At 39.5% G+C, this 22,246-nt stretch overlaps 3 protein-coding genes and 1 long non-coding RNA gene across 5 annotated transcripts; 3 read left to right on the forward strand and 1 right to left on the reverse strand.

Moving 5' to 3' along the window:
* The first annotated feature begins 1,039 nt into the window (after positions 1–1,039).
* On the forward strand, positions 1,040–7,022 carry lman1 (lectin, mannose-binding, 1). The gene is made up of 13 exons (XM_072454809.1): positions 1,040–1,289; positions 1,984–2,138; positions 2,246–2,353; positions 2,461–2,522; positions 2,864–2,963; positions 3,032–3,155; positions 3,475–3,533; positions 3,617–3,749; positions 3,840–4,027; positions 4,391–4,464; positions 6,240–6,402; positions 6,481–6,605; positions 6,682–7,022. The coding sequence occupies exons 1-13, from the start codon at positions 1,070–1,072 to the stop codon at positions 6,716–6,718; spliced, it is 1,548 nt and encodes a 515-aa protein (XP_072310910.1). The 5' UTR covers positions 1,040–1,069; the 3' UTR covers positions 6,719–7,022.
* A 1,613-nt stretch (positions 7,023–8,635) lies between these two features.
* cplx4a (complexin 4a) lies at positions 8,636–11,661 on the forward strand. Its single transcript, XM_072454814.1, has 3 exons — positions 8,636–8,972; positions 9,718–9,805; positions 11,152–11,661. The coding sequence occupies exons 1-3, from the start codon at positions 8,809–8,811 to the stop codon at positions 11,377–11,379; spliced, it is 480 nt and encodes a 159-aa protein (XP_072310915.1). The 5' UTR covers positions 8,636–8,808; the 3' UTR covers positions 11,380–11,661.
* A 1,334-nt stretch (positions 11,662–12,995) lies between these two features.
* Positions 12,996–15,488, forward strand: rx3 (retinal homeobox gene 3). Of its 2 annotated transcripts, none has more exons than XM_072454812.1 (3): positions 12,996–13,698; positions 14,028–14,266; positions 14,888–15,488. In XM_072454812.1, exons 1-3 carry the CDS (start codon positions 13,461–13,463, stop codon positions 15,323–15,325), a joined length of 915 nt encoding a protein of 304 aa, XP_072310913.1. In that variant the 5' UTR covers positions 12,996–13,460; the 3' UTR covers positions 15,326–15,488. The 2 variants fall into 2 exon arrangements, with proteins under 2 accessions (XP_072310913.1, XP_072310912.1); XM_072454811.1 differs by having other exon boundaries at positions 13,005–13,698; positions 14,025–14,266.
* A 2,161-nt stretch (positions 15,489–17,649) lies between these two features.
* LOC140367991 (uncharacterized) lies at positions 17,650–21,759 on the reverse strand. The gene is made up of 4 exons (XR_011928142.1): positions 21,401–21,759; positions 18,838–18,910; positions 17,952–18,005; positions 17,650–17,733 (listed from the first exon to the last, which is right to left on the reverse strand). It is a non-coding gene; the product is annotated as an uncharacterized lncRNA (long non-coding RNA).
* Between the last annotated feature and the right edge of the window lie 487 nt (positions 21,760–22,246).

The following is a 22,246-nucleotide window of genomic DNA, read 5'->3' on the forward strand; positions in this document are numbered from 1 at the left end:
AGAATATTGAATGAGCTATGCTAAATCTTACAATCGTTGACAAGAAGAGACGGCTGGCTGATATTTGCATTGTAAATATTGTACTTAAAGCTTCAACACAAGATGACATTTTATTTGGACTGGGTTGTGAGCTTCAGCTTTACAAGTTTGCAGGGAAAGAGAGTTGTAGTGAGACTACAGCCAATTATACCTTGTGTATATTATTTGTCCTCATTATATTTTTCTAATGTAGAGCAGTGCACTGAGTAGACAGTAACTTTAAAGGCCTAGTGATTTTAAGTCATAAAATAATATCAGCAGAGCTTATTGGCTGCTTTTTTAAAAAAAATGTATTGATCAAAAATCAACTATTATACTGCTTTACAACAAGCAGACTTTCTCTACTAACAATATGAAATGTCAGCTTAGCAAAGAAGACCTGAAGGCAGCTTGGTAGAATAACAACACTGTCTGAATATGACATGTTTTGTATTGTTTGCACTCAGTAAACATTAAAGACTGAGTGTCCAGCATGGTCCAGCTCGCCTTACCTAACCCTGAGGGCCATTATGAGGGGAAAAGTGTGTGTTCTCTAATCTTAGGACGCATTGGCAATACAGGCCCAGAGTCAGCTATATATGCACAGCCTATATGCTATTGTCATTTAGTTCACTTACAATGTATGAAAAAGCAACATTTCATAAACCGAGAAGACAAATTATTAGGTGTGAACTTCGCAGTGGGCTAAGGTCACTGTTACAGGTTACTGTCTGTAAGAGCAGCCTATTCTCAAGAGCATGAGCAGGCCTCTAGAGGCTTCACCTAAAGCTGCGTGAATGCTCAAAAGTATTTGTCATATTCAATGTTTTTTTTAATTGTGCATGGCTTCCTATTTGGAGATTATTATTATTATTGCAACTATTGCATTTATAATCTGCCCAGGTATATGTACATGTGTTGGCTAGATTGCAGACTACATTGAGCGGCTGTAGTGAAAAGGCTGTAGCTGAAGCCACCAATGAGCGCGCGCCCTGTTGGCCTCACATCCCGTCACGCTCGCGCTCTAGCGCTACGTCAGCACAGACTAAACATGGCGGTGTCCACAGCGCGGCGCCGGGCTGCCACGACTCATGTGTGGATTATAACTTTTGTCACTGCGTTAATATCTCACCATGGCGTAGCTGACGTGGCCACAGGTGCCCCGGGGACGGAGGAGCTTCCTCACCGCCGTTTCGAGTATAAATACAGCTTTAAAGGTCCGCATTTGGCTCAGAGCGATGGATCCATCCCCTTCTGGATCCACAGTGGAAGTAAGTTTGTATCCAGATGTCAACATCAGAGCACTGCTTGATCTGTGGAAAGAAGTTCACTTGTTGTGGCAAAAACAATAAAGCTGTTGTATTGGTATATGTGCTCTGGGTGTAATGGCACAGAGTACACACATGGAGTCGGGTTGCTTCTGTTTGGAAGCCTCAGTTGTAGTCACTCATGCAGATATGGCCTATTATCAGTATATTTCCATTTATTTTTGAATCTATATCAAGGCTTGAGTCATCAATGGCATTATATCCACACACAAGTTGCTACAGAAATGTCTCAATGTTGAGAATGTCAATTTGATAAACATTGAGCCATATCTGTTGGCAAAGAGCAGAGATCCAAGGTCCCTGTTGAGTGGCAGTGGATTGTTATCTTATGTGGCTTCAGTGCACACATTATTATTATTATTTTCATTTTGTCATTGATCTCAGTAGGCAAGACAAGTTTATTGCAGAGCACAAGGTAATTCAAGGTGCTTCACGCAACAGGAAAAAATGCATTTAAATCACAAAGACAGTAGACGACTAACTTTATATTTGTAATTGCTGCCACTTGCCTCGCTGCCTGTCCATACACAAGGTGTGTAGGCAGTTTATTGTGACCTTGTGTGGCAATATCATAGACTTCAGATAGGTCAGATAGTTAGGCCAACTGAGATTTGACCATGTTCTTTGTCTTTTGCAGATGCTATTCCCAGCGCAGACCAGGTGCGCATCACACCATCTCTCCGCAGTCAGCGAGGCACTGTATGGACAAAAAACAAAGTCAACTTTCAGTTTTGGGAGGCCGAGGTGACCTTCCGCGTGTCTGGCAGAGGCAGGATGGGGGCAGATGGACTGGTAAGGGGCTTGTTTGGACTGACTCCAGACAATTACACAATGTTGAGTTTGTGGAGCCTATTCTAGCTGATTTCATTGCATATTTTTGGTTTGAATTTCTCTGACAGGCTTTTTGGTTTACCACTGAACAAGGACTTGATGGTCCAGTCTATGGAGCTGCTGACAAATGGAATGGATTTGGGGTTTTCTTTGACTCCTTTGACAATGACGGCAAGGTTTGTGGGAAGCATTTATTATGTACTTGTGTTGATAATCACATTCTTATTGTTAAGACTGGTGAATCACTAGATTTAATCTTTGGTGTGTTTTCTTCTTTATCCAGAAAAATAACCCGGCTATACTTGTTGTGGGAAACAATGGGAACCTTGTTTATGACCATCAAAAGTAAGCAAACATCTCTGATGTCACCAATTTACAACTCACAACTCAAAGAAGATTACAAAATATGATTATACTGTATTTGCTTAAGAAAAAGAATAATCTTCTACTTTTGATAATCCCCACTAAGGCCAGTGAAAGCTCCCGTCACTTTTTTAAAATCATAAATATTGGGACCTAAAATAATATTCTTGTTTACAAAAACATGGACAGGCATAAGCATGTTTTTTGGCATTATAATCTGACTATCCACTTTAAGCACACTTGGTGTAACTTCAGTATTGGGATCACATTGCCCAGCCAGAGTTTAATGTTTTTGACATTTTGTTTAAAATGTATTGTTTCAGTGATGGCACAACACAAGCCCTTGGAACATGTCTACGAGATTTTCGTAACAAACCGTATCCTATTCGGGCCAAAATTACATACTACAAGAAGACATTAACGGTAACGCACAAAATGAATTGGGTAAATATTTCCAGATTTTATTTTATGTTTTTTTGCTTTCAATATAGGTAATGATCAACAATGGGTTTACTCCTGATAAAGAGGATTATGAGTTCTGTGCAAAGGTAGATAACATGGTGATTCCCAATGAAGGCTTCCTTGGAATCTCAGCTGCCACTGGGGGCTTAGCAGGTAGACTTTTCAACTAATAATATAATCCATTGTTTTTCCCGAGCTATAATGGAATATACGCTTGTGTATGTGCATATACTACTCATAAACAACAAACTGTATTAGGCTTTAGGGACCCCTTATCCAACAGAATCTATTCCAGGAACCTGGAACCTACTACTCCTAACATCTCAATAAAATTTAAACTTTAGGGGAACTGATTGCTGGTTGTAAATGTTTAAAATAAACATTACAAAATTACCACTGCTTAACATTTGTTGAGAACCTCTAAAGACAATGAAAGCCTATTGCATCTAAAATGTTTTGATTTCTCTTTTAGATGACCATGATGTTTTGTCCTTTTTATTATTCAGTCTCACAGAGCCAGGACAAGAGCCAGTAAGTACATACATCTGTCACTTACATTTCTGTGCATTATAAGGAATGGCATTGAGCAAATATTGTTCTATTTTCTACTAAAGCCTCCACCTGAATCTGAGATTCCCAAAGAAGAGAAGGACAAATATCAGGAAGAATTTCAAAACTTTCAAGAAGAGCTGGACAAAAAGAAAGAAGAGTTTCAGAAAGAACACCCTGATGTGCAAGGAGAGCCAAGTCAGTATTTCAGAGACAAATCACTTAGAAACGGTTTAATGTAAAATGACTGTCAAATGATGCTTAAAACAGTTGTATTGTTCTCTTTAGTTGAGGACTTGTATGAGACCGTCAATGATCTTGAGATTCGTCAAGTATTTGAAGGCCAGAACCGGATTCATCTGGAAATCAAACAACTCCACAGACAACTTGCAATGATCCTGGATGAGCAGCGTCGCTATGTGTCTGTTATCACTGATGAGGTCTCCAAGAAAGGAGTCAGCGCTGAGTCAGGACAGGTAGGACCACTAGGATCACGGCACGAACACGGCACGACCACGGCACGACCACGGCACGACCACGGCACGACCACGGCACGACCACGGCACGAACACGACACGGCACGACCACGGCACGACCACGGCACGAACACGGCACGACCACGGCACGAACACGGCACGAACACGGCACGAACACGGCACGAACACGGCACGAACACGGCAAGACCACGGCACGAACACGGCACGAACACGGCAAGACCACGGCACGACCACGACACGACCACGGCACGACCACGGCACGACCACTGCATAACAAAATTATCTATGTGTTTGCTTTTCTCATTCTTTATGTATTTCTTTATTTCCCCCTGTCTATAATAGATGGCTTCCACTTCGCAGCTAAGCTCCATCCTTGAAACTCAACAGGAAGTCCTTCGGAATTTGAATGACTTGAGGTACCTTCGTTTTGCTACCTGAGGGCGTGGGTCATTCGTGGGTCATTCGTGGGTCATTCGTGGGTCATTCGTGGGTCATTCGTGGGTCATTCGTGGGTCATTCGTGGGTCATTCGTGGGTCATTCGTGGGTCATTCGTGGGTCATTCGTGGGTCATTCGTGGGTCATTCGTGGGAATCGCATTCTTTGCTCAGCGCCTCTGGGTTTTGGATGTGGTTTAGTCTGGATTTAGCCCGAGGAACCCGGGGATGAAGGCGAGTTCTCAGTGTTGCACAAAACAAAAAAAGGTGAATTAAATAAATAAAGAACCAAAGCTCTGAGGCTGCATTTATTTATTTAAATGAATTGTATTATTTTATTTTATCTATTTCTGGAACTTTTTATTTTAAATTATTAATGAAAATCAATCCCTTTTATGAGGCCATGACAAACATCCAACTCAGGTGGTGCTTTTGAATGCCACAGTTATCAGTCATTGGTTCAAACAGTATCATCATATATGGACTGGTACCATCCCACTCCAGCCTCCAGCGGCCAAGTCCAGCCTCTTTATGCCAGTGTTAAGTTTGGTAAGGTAGCAGAATAGCGCCCTGATCCCACCCCCTGGAAAAGGCTCCCGTTAACGCGAAGTCCAGGGGCCAAATATGGCCCATGGTCTTTATGGCCAATAGAATTTGGTTGTTATAACATGTCTTTAATACCAATAATGAGTGCGTTGATTAAGCCCTGTATAGGTATAATCACATCATAAGGAGGGCATGTAAATGCTGTCACAGTAGATTAAATCCTGGGAGCGTGACTGCAGGAGTTTAGCCCCTGTCAAAAGGCACACGTCTGTTCCTTCTAAATTGCTCAAGTGAAAAGCTCATTTGTAATACACTGTAGATTAAGGATTCATTTTATCCTGCCTTGTCATTGAAATTCATGATAGGACTCTCTCTTGGACTAATATTCAAGAAGTGTCTCTTCATAAATGGGTCACTTGAGGCCGATGAAGATTAGGTGTAGGCTTTAATAAATGCTCACTTACTTTCTCAAGGAAGATTGTGGTTATTCCCTAAAACAAATTAGATTTTGTTTATGAATCATCTTGTCAGATCTAAGCCATGTCTCGGGGCAAGAAAAGCCTACATCTTAGCACTATTTTCCTTATCAGATTAGATGTTGTCCAATACATCTGTCAAACGACAGTACATGGACCAAGGGTTTTGGTCCAATTGTTTTATCCTTATGACATAATCCTGCCCCAGGCCTCCTTACTTTCGTGTGAATTTTATCATGTGTTAAATCTTAGTGATTTTTTTTTATTTATTTTTTTATCCAATAATCGTCTCGTAGCTTGAAAGTAAAAGTACAGTGAAAATTCAGTTTGGCCACATTATGTAAAAATGGTGTTTCCTCATTGTTGGGGTTTTAAACAAAAAGTATGATAAACCACAGTTTAAAAAACAACAATGAAAAACAATATTTTTGTTGTTATAACGTTACAGTCGATGTCGATAACATGCTTCTTGGCCTGTTCTATTTGTAATCTGTAAAGGGACATGTTTTTAAGAGATTATGCCTCCTTTATCGGATGGTAATTTCTGTATTTTAAGTTTTAAGAGCATGTAGTCTCTTGTGAATATGGATTTAGGGATTCATTTTTGGTCCAGTTTTGTTGCCCGCGGTCATGATACCAAAGTGAATTTTAACGTTATTATTCAGCATTTAACTTGTTGGGTTGGCGCGTTTTTTTTTTTAATTTTTTATTGGGATTACTGCATATTTCCACAGATCCTCCTTTGTTGACTCTCTGAAGCAGATTGGTTCAGTTCAACACCAGGCCAACACGGGCGGCATGGGAACTTATGAGAGCCTCCAACATTTTAATGACATCAAGGAACATTTGCACTTAGTCAAAAGAGATGTGGATCATCTGGTTCAGAAAAGCGTGCAGGTATCACTGTTATGTCACTGTTGATACTCCATGTCTGTTTCCTGTTCACTCTCCTGACATTTGTTGCATCTTTTTCAGAATCCAGCTGAAAAGGCCGTCAAATGCCCAGAGCCACCTCCGATGCCCGCGTGCCTCTCCACCATGCATTTTATAATATTCATAATTGTCCAGTCGGTCGTGTTTTTCTGCTACATCATGTACAAGTGAGTGAATTCAAGTCATTTGAACATTATATGAACTAAATCTGTGAACACTAATGTATTTGTTTTTATCTTTTAGAAGTCAACAAGAGGCAGCTGCAAAAAAGTTCTTTTGATTTGATAAGTATTGGATATAAGTTATTGTACTTGCACAGAATTCAGTTTGCTGATGTTTATGAATTTTGAAGTTTGTTGTAATTATTTGGAGATTTAATTTGATCATTGCTGTCGCCTTGTATGTATGAATGCTAGTATGACACTGACAAGCCATCATTTGCCCTCAGTATTTTTTCTGTCAGATTTTTTAATGCCCATCCATAGCCTCTCGTATAAAGTTGCAACAGAACACCATTATAAATATAAAATGCTTTTTTTTAATGAATGCTGGTAAATCTTTCCATAAAGAAATACTTGAAAGGACTGGGTGCTGCTTCTGTTTTTAACCCACAAGATGGTAATAGTATCAGAATCAGAAAAGGTTTAATGCCATTGTTTATGAACATAATTCTCAAACATAGGAACATGCTTTGGTGATTTGGTGATGCAACATAACACAATGAACAATAATAAAACAACCTATATAAGTCAAAAAGAAAAACAATTCAAATCTGCTATAGGATAAAAACAATAGAAATAGGCTTACAATGTATGCGTAACTTACATACCGTATTAAGTCGCACCTTTTTTCATTGTTTTGGCCGATGTGCGACTTATACTTATATTTATACTTATATACTTTTACTTATCCTCCGGAGCGACTTATATGTGACATTATTTCTTTTTCACTTTCAGTGCAGTGGGTGATTCAATTATGAATGCATAAGTGTTACTTTTCCAGTCACTCGAACAACACTTCTACACATGTTTTACTTCCTGTGGTGGTCTCTAAACAATCACTCAAACAAGACAAAGTGGGTGAAGTGTCTTGCTGAATAACAGTTCACATTAGACACTGCTGCTCCACTGTGGCACACTTCTCCCATTCAATCACTAACTAGGCCCAACCCTGCTTAGCTTCAAAGATCAGACTAGATCAGGCATTGACCAGGAGATTTGGCCACAACAGATGTCTTATACGTCACACCATTATACAGGATTCTACTCTAGGGTCGAACGAAATGTATGATTGCAATTTTCCTGACAAGCATTATGATTGTCAGATTTGCATTGACCTTACAGTGCTTGTGGGGCTTGTGTGTCACGATGAGCACAGGAACTATTAAAGATGGCCTTATGCTGATGAGTCTCATTCCACACAGGTTGAAAGAAGAACTCCCCAGAAGACCATTATCAGAGATATTAACTACTAAACTAATGCAAGAATCCCATGAGATAAATGTCCTAACAGTTGTGTCACTGAGCTTTTTAACCTGAGGAAATGTTGGTTGTTATGTTATTGACATAAATGTTATTATTCAAAGTGCAATTTCAATTTGATAGATATTAATGTTTGTTTCACAACTAAATTATGACAAAATGACATTGAAAAAATAGTCCTTCCTCTTATTCAGGCTTGGGGCTGGCAAGTATGCATAGTGTGGTTTGATGCATTATAACAGAACCAGTTGTATTCCTTATAAGGGTGCAGAAATAAAGTGTAAACTATAAATGGAGGACAGGAATGGCATTGTGGCGCTTCCTCTCTACCATTCCGTCAATCATCCCCCACTGAACAATAGCACGGCAGCTCGATGGGGATAAAGAGGACTGTAATCCCGCTCCTCTCTCTGCTCCCATTGGTCTCACCCGCCACAGCACGTGGCCCGCACTTCACTAATATGATTAAACCCAAGTGGGTGGAAACGTCACAAGTGAAGTCAGAAGTTGATGTCTTCATCTTAAAATGTATTTTTTTTGTGAAGAGATGCACCGTGACTTGTGAAAGAACTCACAAAATTACCAAATAAAAAGAGAAACTGCAGGAATTTACAGGAAATTTGTAAACAGGCCATCTGTCTCTTAGTATAGTGTAGCACGAGGGATTAAATCCAGATTACGGCTGGCGCACAACGATGTGTGCATAAGATTGTGCGTGCCGGTTTATGTCTATTGCTTGTCATCAGTGTGTCCTTGGCTCCATAGACAAGCAGCACGTTGACTACAAAGCTACCACTGGATGTGACAGCTATAGGGAGCCAAAGCAGAGGAATATTTGTGTTTTGCAGGATATATTGTAGTTGTTTGCCATTATATTAGATAAGAGAAGATGGCATTCTTGATCAAAAGCATGATTGGAAACCCCTTGTCAGGCATAGGACTTGGAGGTGGAGGTGACAAAGAAGAAGACGAAGCCCCTAAAGATCCTGCAAAAGCAGCTGGGATGACACGGGAGGAATATGAGGAGTATCAAAAACAGTTGGTGGAGGAGAAGTAAGTACTAACAAAGACAGGCTGCACAATCTGACCTGAACAATCTGCTTTTCACTATATTTGGTGTTAAATGTGTTTATTATATGTGTTTAGTAGTTTGGTAATTAGTCTGTCTCTAGATAACGGCCCTTTTATGCATATTGTATTTAATATAGAATAATGTTTCTAACAAAACATTTCTTAACTTGGACTGGATGATACATTTTGGTATTTATCTTTTTCTATCTTTATCTATCCTCCATGCCCTATTACATAACCAGATTCACTCTCCCTATAAGACCTTACTGGATTAGTTGTGGAAAATGTTTGAATATAATTATATTTGAAGATACAGACATACATATATTTATTTTCTTATCCCTGATTTGATTTGTGGCCTCTTGGCTTCATTTGAAATCTGCTCTACTCAGTCTGGACACCTAGACCAAATGTACATATCTACACAAACATACAATAAAATAATTATATTCAGGCCTGGTGAAAGTCATGCACTGTTATAAAATGTATGCATTCCATCAACTACTATTAAAAAAAAAAGAATTAAAAGCCTGCATACAATATTATGTTTAATTAGGTAATTTGAAAAAAGAAATAAAGAAGATCCCTTGGATTGTAACCTTGAACAAAAAAATTACAACAAAAAAACAGCACAAAAAAAATACCACATATATAGTTATATTACAATAAATGCATCCAGCTCCTAGTATTGTACTAATGCTGAGCTGTTTTTGTTGTTCCTTTTCAGAATGGAGAGAGATGCAGATTTTCTACACAAGAAAGCAGAAAGGGCGACATTGCGGGTCTGCCTTAGAGACAAATACAGACTCCCAAAGGTAAACCCTTCATTGTGAACATATACATCTATTTTCTCTTTTATGTGGATTCATTCTAAAGTACATAGTCTGTAGATGTTAACTACAGGACACCAATACTACGATGTTGTTGATGCAAGCCACAGTTCCTACTGCAGGAAGCACAAGTGGATTAGGAAGCAAGGCATTGAACGAGGTCCTGGAAATGTTAGGTGCCACTGAGCAGGTGTCTAGGCTCATTAGGGAGAAGCCACTGTAGACGAAGACACACCATTTAGTGCATATTCTAGGAGCTCAGCATTTGAGAATTACAAACTTGTTATTATGGAGGGGGAAAAGAAGGTATGTTTGAATTTATTTTTTGAATGAGAACATATATGATAATTAAGCTGAGACAATACCTTGCTTTAGATGATGGTTGTAGAGCTAAACCCAGTTGTAGTATAATTGTCTTGTGTTTATTCAACTGCAAACATTGAAGGCCTTGACTATACAATGCTTTACAATCGGGGAAATATTCTTTCCTCAAACAATGGCTTTTTACCCTTTCACTATTGGTCTTTTAACCCGAAACCACGCTTTCAAGACAAAAACAAAAGCTTGTTGGCAACACAAATGAAGCAATTAATTACCGTTAATTATGTTTACGTTGTACAAGGATTGAATGGAACAAAGGTAACTAACTTACAGGACGCTCATCAAATACAGGTTTTTAATACTATAATATTCAACATGCAATAGAAAAAGACATGATTGAAGCGGTAAATGTTTGCGGTTTAATGGATTTACGTCCCGTGCATCACTGCAGAGGATATCTTTAGCCTATCGTCAGGATCCAAAGAGAAAACACCAAAGCACCTCGGACTAATCCCACAGACTGGCTAGTGCTCCACACTAGTCAACATATTTATCTTATCTCTCTGTAGCTTTAACCTTTGCTCTTCCTTTCATTGGCAACACATAAGCATGCACTGGTATAGAATGAAGCTATTTCATACAGTTAAACAAACACAAGATAGTGAAGATAATTTCATTGAGGAATGAAACATCAGAACAGGAAACAACATTTTATTTAAAAAAAAAATAAAACATAAAATGTAACTCTGTGCTAGTAGTAGAGTGACCATAGTAATAAACAACAAGTGTTTTTGAAAACAAGTGATCTAATCCTATTAAATATTTTTCACTGTGGCATTGTTTTTGTTTAAAAACACTAAATCTCCCATAAGCTCAAAAGAAAGATCCATTGCATGTGAAGTCTAAAATACCTGCTAATCCACACAAAAGATGTATTACAAATGTTTTTGTATTGTTTTTTTCTTGGCCCTGTGCATTGTGTGAAGTCGGTTGTTTTTTCTAACCTTCAGAGCGAGCAGGATGACAACATGATTGAGATGGCTGGAGATGATGTGGATGTGCCTGAAGAGCTACTCAAGATGGTGGACGAGGACGCCACAGAGGAGGAGGGCAAGGACTCCCTTATGGGCCAGATTCAGAACCTGCAGAACATGGACATGGACCAACTGAAGGAGAAGGCTTCAGCCACTGTCACCGAGCTCAAGACCAAAGCCGAGGAGAAGTGCTCTGTCATGTGAAGAGAGAAGAAACCACCAGCGTTTAAGAGATCATGTACATGTTAACTGGCACTATGCAGGTCTAGACCACTGACTGTAACTTTTGTAAATATTCCTTCTGCCCAACAAAACCAACTTCTAATGCTAAACCCTGAACTCTCCCTCCCATACAATGTAATGTCACGTATGTTCTTCAGCTGTGTGGTGTGTGGTGAATATGGAACACTGTTGTCTGTGCGAGTGCGTTAAATGACCCTCCCGAACGCTTCCTTTTAATAAATTCCCAGACTTGTTTGAGTGAAATCTGTCTTTTTATGTTATGCCTCAAAGAATACTCTCTTTCAGTAGTTTTCTTTAACTTAAAAGTCATGTGAAACATAAAAACAGACTTGCGGATTTGCTCGCTTTATTGAAAAAACACACACATTGTTTTAAGACTCATGTAATAACACCGGTTTGTAAAAGCTGCAATGTGTTGTTCAGAACGATGATGGTGAAATTACAGAAGGTCAAATTGAATTGTACACTTTATTTGGGAAAAACATAAATTAAAATAAATCTATTTATAGCGAGCGGACAAAGACTATTCTTAATCCGATCAGCCTATATCAATGATAGTGCAACAAATAAAGAAATTTGTCTTCACTTAATTGGGCATTATCTAAACACCTGCTGGGACAGGCTGGAAACAAGTTTAGAGTTTGACATGGACCTGTGTTTTAATGTCTGTGGATTTGTGAAGTCCAGGGATTACCAACTAATAGGATCAGTAATCTCAAGGTTGTCACTTTGTGCCTATCAAACTGCAGAGTCTGCCCAACTGTGTAATATTTAGTTTGGGGGAAAACAACGTGTAGTTATTGTTATTTGTACTTTTAAAGAAATATTTAAATTCTTTGTAGCTTGAGCCCAACTTCCAAAAGTTGTTTTTTTCATATGAAATGGCATAAAACCCATAAAATACATTTTTCAGTATGAGCCTGTTATAATTTGAGTGAATATACGGTGAAATGCTGCCAAATCCAAATGTTTGAGCCATAACGATGATGTTAATTGATCCAGTAACTCATTAGCCTCCTTCCCCCCACCTCACTCTGTCAAACAAAAGCTCTGGTCACCTTTTGTAATTAGGAAAAGCTCAATAGTTTTGGGCTTTTAACTTTATTGAGTAAAACACTGTAATCCCCTTAAGTGGGATCACCACGCTGGTGTCAGAATAAGTTTGCTGTTAAGTGGTTACATCTCACATTTAGGTGGATAAGTTCAGGAAATGTTCACTAATGATGGTTTGAACAGTCAGCCGCACACTAAATATTCAGGTGAGCAAAGGCATATACAGAAGAAGGTCATTTTCACTGATTTTTCATCTATTACTATAGTTTAAATCCTAAACCAAAGCATAGTATAACAGCATAAACATTTATTACCGAGGCCAATGACATCTACACATTTTTTATTTTTTCAAACAAATATGCCAGGTGAATATGACTTTATATTTTCATAAAACTGACCAAACTGATCTTCATTTGACTGTGACCTCTGTTTCTTTTCATTAAATCGTTAAAGCATGTTAAAAGAAGATATTGTGTTTTTCCCCCATAATATAATATATGTGTTGATTAAATATTATGCTTCAATCCGTGCCCTAAGAAGTCATGTAATTATGGTTTTGCTGTACCTTAATCTGTGAGCCTAATCGTCCTCTTTTTCACAGTCTGACATGAGCATGACATCTGGAGGAGCAGAAAGATGGTTTTAAGATTTATGTAAGTAGGTTTAGAGACAATATTGGCAGAGAGGAGGCACACTTATGGGGAGGAGGAGTGATGGAGGGCACATGTGTCTTTGAGGGCCACCGTTTAACGCGTTATGTTATCCCTAAATCCAACGGGACGTCCCCTTTTCTGACGTCCACGGGGGTTGCCACAAGGATAGGCGTCTTACCGCTTAAAAGCCCCATCTGAAGATTGTTTGAATGCTCTGAGGGAGAAGCGTTTGCGGGCGTGACAACTTAGGATTCCAACTTCTTGATTACACAGACAGCTTTAAAAAAAAAAAAAAAAAAAATACTCTTCTGTTGCTTTCTTTTCAATCTGGGACAAATGTGGCTCCTCGGATCACCTGCTCCAGTCATGAACGACGCTGTGTCCCCGGGGCGCGCGGTCGACTGCCCCGTGTCCACCGCGCACAGCATAGAGGCCATCCTGGGGTTCAGAGAGGACGCACTCTTCCACAAGTCCTACAGCATGATGGGCAGAGAGCTGGGAACCGACGCTGAGCGCAATGAGGATGTCACTGCAACTCCAACGAAGAAAAAGGCCTACTCCGGCAAGTTTGACAGTAAGTTTATACACGTGTTTAGATTAAAAAGATAAAAATAACACATCCGAATTCTCTCATATTCTCTCACATTGTTGTGTCGTTAATAGTCTGACTTTAACTTCAATTGAACTTAAACTGATTATCAATTATTTTAATTTACAACCCTCTTATGTGCCATGTTTACTTTAAATTAACAACCACGCGTCATTTTAGGCATTCCAGTGAACCTAATCTATATATACGATCAAGCACAATTAATCCAAGCAGGCTAATTATTCTCTAAAAAGTTGAAAGTGAACTTACAGCTATGGCTCACCCGCTGTCCTCTCGCCCGTGCCCCGCAGCAGAGTGTTGCGCCAAAAGCGTCACTGCGCCATCTGCGTGCGTGGACTCTCCGGACAGAGGAGGAGGATGCAAGTTGTCCGACGATGAAAACTCAAAGAAAAAGCACAGGAGGAACCGCACCACGTTCACAACATTCCAGCTGCACGAGCTGGAGAGAGCCTTTGAGAAGTCCCACTATCCGGACGTGTACAGTCGAGAAGAGCTGGCCCTGAAAGTCAACCTTCCGGAGGTCCGCGTGCAGGTAACATCCCGTACACTGTCCATGTGAGGGCCAATGCAGAGCAGTTCTCTAAACTTGTGTGAAACGTCCAGGAGAATTTTGATGTTGTAATTATTTGACTGGTTATTCCTTCCATTAGTTTCTATGTAAACTATTCGTTTTAAAATCTTTCAGTTGGATACATGTCTGCAGTCATAGGCCCACTATGCGGCTGATGACTACAATTTAAACTACTGTTAAATAACGTTTTTTCAATATATATAAATGTCATTGACTATGTGGCAAAAAGTCCAGAATCTATTGCTAAGTCTTTTTTTAAGGGAATATAACCAACTTAAACTGTCTTGAGTCCAACATTCGATATGTGGCTGTAGGTTTGGAAGATGTGTAACCAATTTTCATTTAGAAAAAAACTCATATCAAGCACTCACTTGGTTAGAAATAATTTGAAAAGCCTTTATTTCACACCGAGTTTCTTAACGTGTCCTGACATCATAAAATAACAGCGGTTTTTTTTGTGACTCAGTGAGTACAACGTGCTATTTGTCTTTCTCAAAATGACCTGTATACCCTTTCTCACGAGCATCATTGGTAATGTCTCTATCTCGGCTCTTTTATCTATTTTCATGTTATTTTCTCCAGGTCTGGTTCCAAAACAGACGCGCAAAGTGGCGTCGCCAGGAAAAGCTTGAAGTCAGTTCCATCAAACTGCAGGACAGCCCCTCACTGCTGTCGTTCGGCTGCTCCCCGACGCACGCGCTGGGCTCCGGGCTGCAGCTGGACTCTTGGCTGACCACCCCCATCACCTCCTCCACCTCTATGCAGTCGCTCCCCGGCTTCAGCCCACAGCATGCTCTTCCCGGGACATACACTGCATCGCCTCCCACCTCCATTTCACCATCTATAGCGGGCCCTTTCCTCGGCCCCCCTGCCCTGGCTCACAGCACTCACCTGCCCCTCATCAGGTCCGTGTGTCCGCCTGTGTCATACCAGTGTGCAGTGGATCCCAGAAACTCCAGTATTGCCTCTCTAAGGATGAAAGCCAAAGAACACATTCAAACAATTGGAAAGTCGTGGTGATGCTACTAATGAGAGCAACGGTGGACATTATAGCTCTTATACTATCATTATTGAACTACTGAGATATTTCATTCTGCTGATGTTGACATTTTAAGTCCAAAGAAACTGGTTTGCAAAAAAAAATGTTCCCTGTCAACACAAATTGAAATGCTGCACTTGTTGACTAGTTTGCAGTGACTCCTTTTTTACTTTCTTTCATAGGCAATCTTTCTGTGTGTGTGGTTTGTATTAGCCTATTCATTTTTATTCCAACTGCATAATAATCATCAGGCCTATAGTTGGGTGTGACAATAAACATTTTATGTGCAGTATTTATTCGTTATTTATAACGATATTGTATATGTACTTCAACTTAAAATTCAGGAAAAGGGTTATTTTATCTGTAATCAGTGTTCTGCTAAAATAACACGATGTGAATTCATTCCATCAATCAAAAAATGGAAATGGTTATGTTCATTTATTCATACACTTTTCAATCCAAATTACGGACATTTATCTATTAATCTTCCAACACAAAGATTTGTCGCAAATTGTATTGTGTAAATAGATCTATATAACAATAAAACCCAAACTGTAAAACCTTTCCTAAAATAAAACTCAAGACAATGTATCTTTAGAGGGAGGTGGTGAAAATGTGAAAATAGTTTATTAAGAGTCCTTCGCTCTTTCAGAAACTTGCAGAATCTGATCTTGAGTCTTGAACGCCTGTCGACTTGATGTCTTCTTCTTCTTTTTCTTCTTCTCACCCTTTGTCCGTCTGTCCAGATTCACTAAGAGAAAATCCCTGAAAATAAATTGCTGGGCATTTATTAGAGGGAAATGATAAATACAAAAAGACTGAATGTGCATTAAAGACTCAAGCAGGATGGCCATCATTTGTATGTTCATTTACCTTTGTATGAGGCCAACACTGACACATCTATATGTTGGATATTGAACTTTTTACCATGTTGAACGTTGAACATATACATGTTATACGTGTATACATGTCCATGTCCAGAACACACATTTTCTCTGAAACTAGTGCAAACACATAAATGTTTGCTGAAAATACATCAAAACATAAGTATCTCCCTTGTCTTTGGAAAGCTGAACTATTCAGGCAGCTTTGGTTCTAGAAAGCAGTGATTTTAATGAATCGAAATAATCTAACACTGCACACCTAATGCCTAATGTTAATGTTGTTCTCACCTCAGAAGTTAGACTTTGTCAATTGCAGTTAACCCCGAGTTTCAGAGTTAGAAAATACTGAAAAAGCATTTTTTAATACAATGACAGTGACAGTACAGGTAAAACATAGATGGGGGAAAAATACTTCAACATTTCAGGAAAAGGTTTTTATTTTAAAAGGCAAGTGTATAGTTGACTATAAAGACTTTCCATTAACACTGCAGTGAGTTGCACTGTTCCCATAAAGTTGGCACAATTCTTACAAATCATGTTTGTTTTAAGGGCCTATTTAACGGAGAAGAGGCACTTCTAACCAGACTAACTTCCTCTGTATTTCTGATGTCTTGAGTCTCATTATTTCCAGCTCATTATCCTCTGTAAACCTCATCGCGTCGCCTGCGGGGGATTAGTGCCTCCAAAACAGTAAAAGTGTCTTGTAACTCCATTGTTCCCCTTTTGTTTACCGATCAGCCGTAACAAATATAAGAAGAAAACGGAAGGAAATCTTTTCTTAGCTTTAGAAAAGATGTGTGTAGCCAAATTGTTTCCATTAGCATCTTTAATTCAGTGCAAATTATGCAAACTCCAGCCCACCACGGACAGCACAGGGACAAGTAACTGTGTTTGTGTCTCTGCAAAGACAGAAGCCAGAGCTAAGGTTGACTTTTTATTTATTATCCACAACAGTAAATGGTCCACGGACACGCTTTAATTACAGTTCTGTGAAACTTGTGCGACACCTTGTGGTGCAAGTGGATTTAAACAACTTGTCAAGTAATAGTGCAGTAAGCAGAATGTCACTTATATAAGATGGTGAATTGGTATTTGACAGCATTGTTGTATACATGATTTTAGCAAATAACAGAAACAAACTTGCCCATATTTGGCAATGACAACATTCAAAGAGATTTATTTTCTTGGAGTTTCAAAGCCAGAAGCAGGAGGTCGGTTATCTACAAGACAGCATATGCACAGTTTGAATATGTCACTTTAAAAAGACAAATGTAGAGCTTAGTACAAGCCTACCTCTCTGAGAAGTGTGTACCTGTCCTCTCGCCTCCACTTCAGGCGGTAAGTTTTCCGCTGCTTCAGGCGCGCGTTTCTCTGCAGCCGCGTGGTCTCTTCTGTCCCTGGCTCTCTGGGGTGGTCTCTGGGGTGGTCTCTGAAGTGGTCTCTGTCGTAGTCAGTGTGTTGTAAAGAGAAGAAACTATTGATGCTCTTCTTGCCCATCAAATGACCTACACAGATTATGTAAAAGACACGGGTAAGATAAAATACTCATCATCACAGACATAGGAGCGCAGCAACCCTCAGATTACTCTGTACAGCCAAGAAAAGTTCTAATTGCTAGGCCTATTTAAATACTATATAGTCAGTTATTAAAGTTATATGTTTCGTGGGATGAAAATTACGCGCGTGTGGACTACTTTATCAAGTTTTACAGCCAACCACTTACCTACAGCCCAGTGATTTCCGCGCGGATACATTTTCCCAACAGGAGCAGGACTTTCTATGCAGTGCAAAAAACAGGAAATTGTTGCAAGAATAACAAAGAGTTGCAGAAATGGTCTGCAGGTCCACGAGGAGCACAGCGCGCGCATATTGTGTCTTACTGCGTGTCTCAGTTGGCTAAATTACTTTCAGAAACTTCATCAAAAATCCATCACAATCTCCATCAAATAATTATATGCAGACAATCGCTTTTTTTTGTCGTTGCGGAGCAGTTATACTCTCTATGCGTTGGGTAGAGATGTATTTTAGGTCAAGTTTAAAGCCCCTCCTGATGCACGAGCTGCACGTCAGCTGTGTTTTGAAAAGTAGCCGGTGCCAGAGCTATGACAAATGAGACTATGCAATTATTCTTCGTCCATATTGTTTGGCCCAAGATTGCGGGGTGATTGCAGGAGGTGTCAACGTCATTTCAAGACTTCACTATAATTGCTATGAATAATGGGTTAGGACCAATAATTGTAGAGCTCTAACTGGGGTCATTGAGCAATCAAACAAATCTGAATCAAATGCCCGAAAAAGACTACAGTAATGTATGATTTAGTTTGCCTTTAATGTTGGCATGATTCCGTTTGGTAACTGAAATATACATTTTACAAGTAGCCTAATATATCAAATACAATGATTGAGACTATTACTGTGTGTCCGTTGGAAAATATGTAAATTTAAAAAGTGTGGTCCTGCCGTTCATGTGTAGTTTTCATACCAGACTGATTTTTGCATCCAGCATTGACATGAATATTGCCAAATACACACAGTGACCGATAAGGGAGCACAATATGCTTCAAGTGGATGTCTGCAGCTAACATTTGTGTTGAAAAGGTTAGGGTTACCTCTTGGCACAAGTCACATCCTCTTTGCATTGACCAGATAGTCCTCCAGAGAGTATCTTTGTCCATGGATGACCTTAAACAAAACAGTGAGTCACCTTAACATTGCTCACATAGAGACTTGACAAATAAAATGCATACAAAAATGAAAAATTGAAAACACTTTTAACCTGTTAGAACAGACCAGAGAATAATTATGTGAAAATACATTCAAACGTGTTGCTAAAATGATGTCAGTGATTTGTCCGGTCTAAAGAAATAGTAATACATTATTATCAAACTTTTGAAAATCAGTATGTGTAAAATGTGGCAATAAAAGTACCAGCAATTAAATTATAATAAACAGCCGCACACTTGAAGAAGTCTTTAGGTCACAGCATGTTGAATTGTGTGTAATCGGTACAGCTCTTAATAATCAGTCTGGCAAACAGCCACTTACTCATGATTGCTAACTCCTTATTTCCATCAATTTAAAAAAGGACGTTAATTACAGACAGTTAAAGTAAATCAAATTATATTTTGAAACAGGCTAACAATGCATAGTTTTAAACATTAGCAAACTTTCTACAATAGAAGGAAAAGCCATATAATACATAAACCCAAGAAATCTAATCCACCAGAGGGCACTGCAGGCCAACTTTAAAATAAATGGAGGCTCACGCTGAAGCTCTTGTACATATTTCATTTTGGGGTAAATTTATGAAGAAATACACTACAAATTAATCATTCTTCAGGGTCATAGCTTATATATAAGTAATACATATGAATAAAGGCAGTTTCTTTTAAATTGTCAAATTAAATTAAGTGCTCTTGCGGACTGAAATAACATTGTTTTCAAGATGATATTGGGCCTTTTAATGAGAAAAAAATCTTTCTGAGCAAATTGACAATTAGTGAAGGCAATTATCCATTGTAAGCCCTTCAGACTTGAGTTGTCTCATGGCAGCTGTCAAATCAGTGATTTCAATAAAGACACTAGAGGCCTTACAAAAGACAGAAGATTGAAGAGTAATTTTTAACATGGTAACACATTATAAAATTTACGTGTGTATGTGGATGGTAAATGACCATGTGTATATGTTACTCAACAACATATATGCTCTGATTAAACCAACAAGGATCCTTTGTGACAGATCCCTGAGCCTAATCAGAATGCCGGAGCAGACAGCATGAATGGAGGATTGCTGTGATCATGTGACTATGACAGTAAAACGTGAGGAACACAGCATCCTCTGCGCCATCTCCTGCTCTGAATCTGCTTCACTTCAGATTAGGGCCTTTTTACACTAAAAAAGTATCTTCAGAGTACTAATGTACGTGTACAGTATATTGAACAAAGCAGACCTGGCATATTGGTTAGTTCATGCTTTAATGGCTGATGCTCCCAGGTTCAGACAACTGACTGAAAATACTTGAGTCAGGTAGGACCCCACAATAAGTAAGTCTATAAGAGATGTATGGTGAAGTGTTGTCACTTTATCCATTTGCTTTAATTGTAGTATGTTGTGTTAAATACCCAGCAGTCAATGTTTTTTTTTAAGGTGACTTATACAGAATATATGTAGCTGCAATCACAAGTACAAGTTAATATATGATAATAAGAATCAGAAATAGCTTGTAGGGGCGAACCCAGTCTTGCTGAGTAATCCTTATTGTCTCCAGCTTGTCATTTCCCGTCCACCTTGTCTCCCTTTCTCTCTTCTGTCTCTGCACCAGCTGCTGCTGTACAATCCAAAGTGAGAGACCCTCACCCCCTCACACAGACAAAAGGCCTGATTCGCCTGCAAAACACTGCCCCCTTTCTCTATCTGTCCCTTCATGCCGTGTTGGCGCTGGTGGCAGGGGCTGGAGAGGGAAAGGGCCTGCAGTAAGACTAAAATCTGGGAATGACCCTGAAAATGAGAGAGGGGAAACAGTGAAGGATGTGACATTGGGGAAATGCAGTAGTGGGAGCATGGGGCTTGCACATGAAGATTCCCTTTTACTGAATACCTGTGTGGAAACCTGACAAGGGTATGCCTTCTCTGTTTATGCATGAAGCTGCATGTTTATGTGTGTCTTTGTGACAGCAGGGACAGTGGGCAGCATTAGCTCTCAGGGATGTCTTTGGATTACTGCTCTATGTGAGACAGTGACTATTTACATTGCTTCCTCTAAGACCACAGTGCTGGAGGTGTAGCTGGAGGGCTATTAGTATCAAAGTCAGTTTTTTGGCGTTTATTGGGTGTCGGGGGCGGGCTGGAGCAGAGTGTATGTATGTGTGCACTGGGGGGATGTGGCTGAGGAAAAGGCCAAGACTGAGCTTCTCCCGCCATCATCATGAAGAGAACATCCTCTGTTATGTAAGTGAATAACATCTTTATTAGTCTGCTTTGCTTACTTCATTTACTCGTGTAGAGAAACTGACCATGCACCTCTTTGTTTGTCCCATATCAATAGCTCATTTCTTATGATTTCTGTGTCCATTATGCTTCACTATTCTTTTTTACAGAGGCCTTAACTAGGAGAAAATACATGTGGTCTTAAGTATGCTGAAGACTGACATCACATAAATATAGATACTTACATGTTATACAAAGACAAAAGTCCAATATTTCCTTCAGGATAGGCTTCTGTCTCCCTTCTAAGGCCGTACTGCAGTACTGCTGTAGGCTGGGTGACCAGAACCAGCTGAAACCGGTTGGAGGCAGATGGAGGGAATACAGGAACAATGCTGTCTCTGTGCTCCAGTGAGAGATACAGAGGGCTGCTCCAGACTTCTTCTGTGGCAGCTCTATGGTGCTTAGCTGTGGTGCAGAACTCCTTGAAGCCGATGCTACTGTAGCAGTTGTCGTGGTTGCAGCATGGGCATGCTCACATGGAAGAATGGGAATAGATGAGAGCAGTGGACGTGGCAGGCAGAGTGAATCTTCCTCACACACACCCAGTCACAGGCACACACACTCACCAGCACCATCTTTCAGACAGCCCGTCTGATAATGTTAAAACTGAGAGGGTTTCTTACCTAAAACATAATCATTTAAAGAGGAGACCTGACCCTTAGGTCTGAGCTTTGATGGGAAAGAAACGCATTTATTTGCAGACACATTTGGCTAGATATTTCTCTGTGAGTCACTGGTATTGTCATTCATTGTTGCAGCCAAGATGGAGAAAAGAAAGGATAGAGAGGTCTAAAAACTGAAGGCAAGCAAAATGCTATGTAATTTGCATGTTGCATTTTCTGCACTTATTTAATTAAATAGCATTTGATGCAACATGCGTAACGTCTTAATGCTCCATTATTGTTAAAGAACAAATGTGGAATCAAGAATAAATTAGTTTAAATGCCATGATTGTTGTACAGTTCTAGTCATATTAGAATTAAATATCTCTGCAAATGATACGTATGTCTGTGATTTTCTTTCACTCAAAG

The sequence above is a fragment of the Eucyclogobius newberryi genome, unplaced genomic scaffold (genome assembly GCF_026437365.1).
Source record: "Eucyclogobius newberryi isolate DKJ021-1_F unplaced genomic scaffold, fEucNew1.0.hap1 SCAF_2, whole genome shotgun sequence".
Lineage (NCBI taxonomy): Eukaryota > Metazoa > Chordata > Actinopteri > Gobiiformes > Gobiidae > Eucyclogobius > Eucyclogobius newberryi.

What these genes read in the sequence shown, in the direction of transcription:
- lman1 (XM_072454809.1), top strand. Translation starts at nt 1,070, where the DNA reads ATGGCGGTGTCCACAGCGCGGCGCCGGGCTGCCACGACTCATGTGTGG. An exon ending in CTTCTGGATCCACAGTGGAA is followed by an intron (nt 1,290 to 1,983) that starts GTAAGTTTGTAT and finishes TGTCTTTTGCAG; the next exon opens with ATGCTATTCCCAGCGCAGAC. An exon ending in TCAGCGCTGAGTCAGGACAG is followed by an intron (nt 4,028 to 4,390) that starts GTAGGACCACTA and finishes TGTCTATAATAG; the next exon opens with ATGGCTTCCACTTCGCAGCT.
- cplx4a (XM_072454814.1), top strand. Translation starts at nt 8,809, where the DNA reads ATGGCATTCTTGATCAAAAGCATGATTGGAAACCCCTTGTCAGGCATA. An exon ending in AAACAGTTGGTGGAGGAGAA is followed by an intron (nt 8,973 to 9,717) that starts GTAAGTACTAAC and finishes GTTCCTTTTCAG; the next exon opens with AATGGAGAGAGATGCAGATT. An exon ending in ACAAATACAGACTCCCAAAG is followed by an intron (nt 9,806 to 11,151) that starts GTAAACCCTTCA and finishes TCTAACCTTCAG; the next exon opens with AGCGAGCAGGATGACAACAT.
- rx3 (XM_072454811.1), top strand. Translation starts at nt 13,461, where the DNA reads ATGTGGCTCCTCGGATCACCTGCTCCAGTCATGAACGACGCTGTGTCC. An exon ending in CTACTCCGGCAAGTTTGACA is followed by an intron (nt 13,699 to 14,024) that starts GTAAGTTTATAC and finishes CGTGCCCCGCAG; the next exon opens with CAGAGTGTTGCGCCAAAAGC. An exon ending in TTCCGGAGGTCCGCGTGCAG is followed by an intron (nt 14,267 to 14,887) that starts GTAACATCCCGT and finishes TATTTTCTCCAG; the next exon opens with GTCTGGTTCCAAAACAGACG.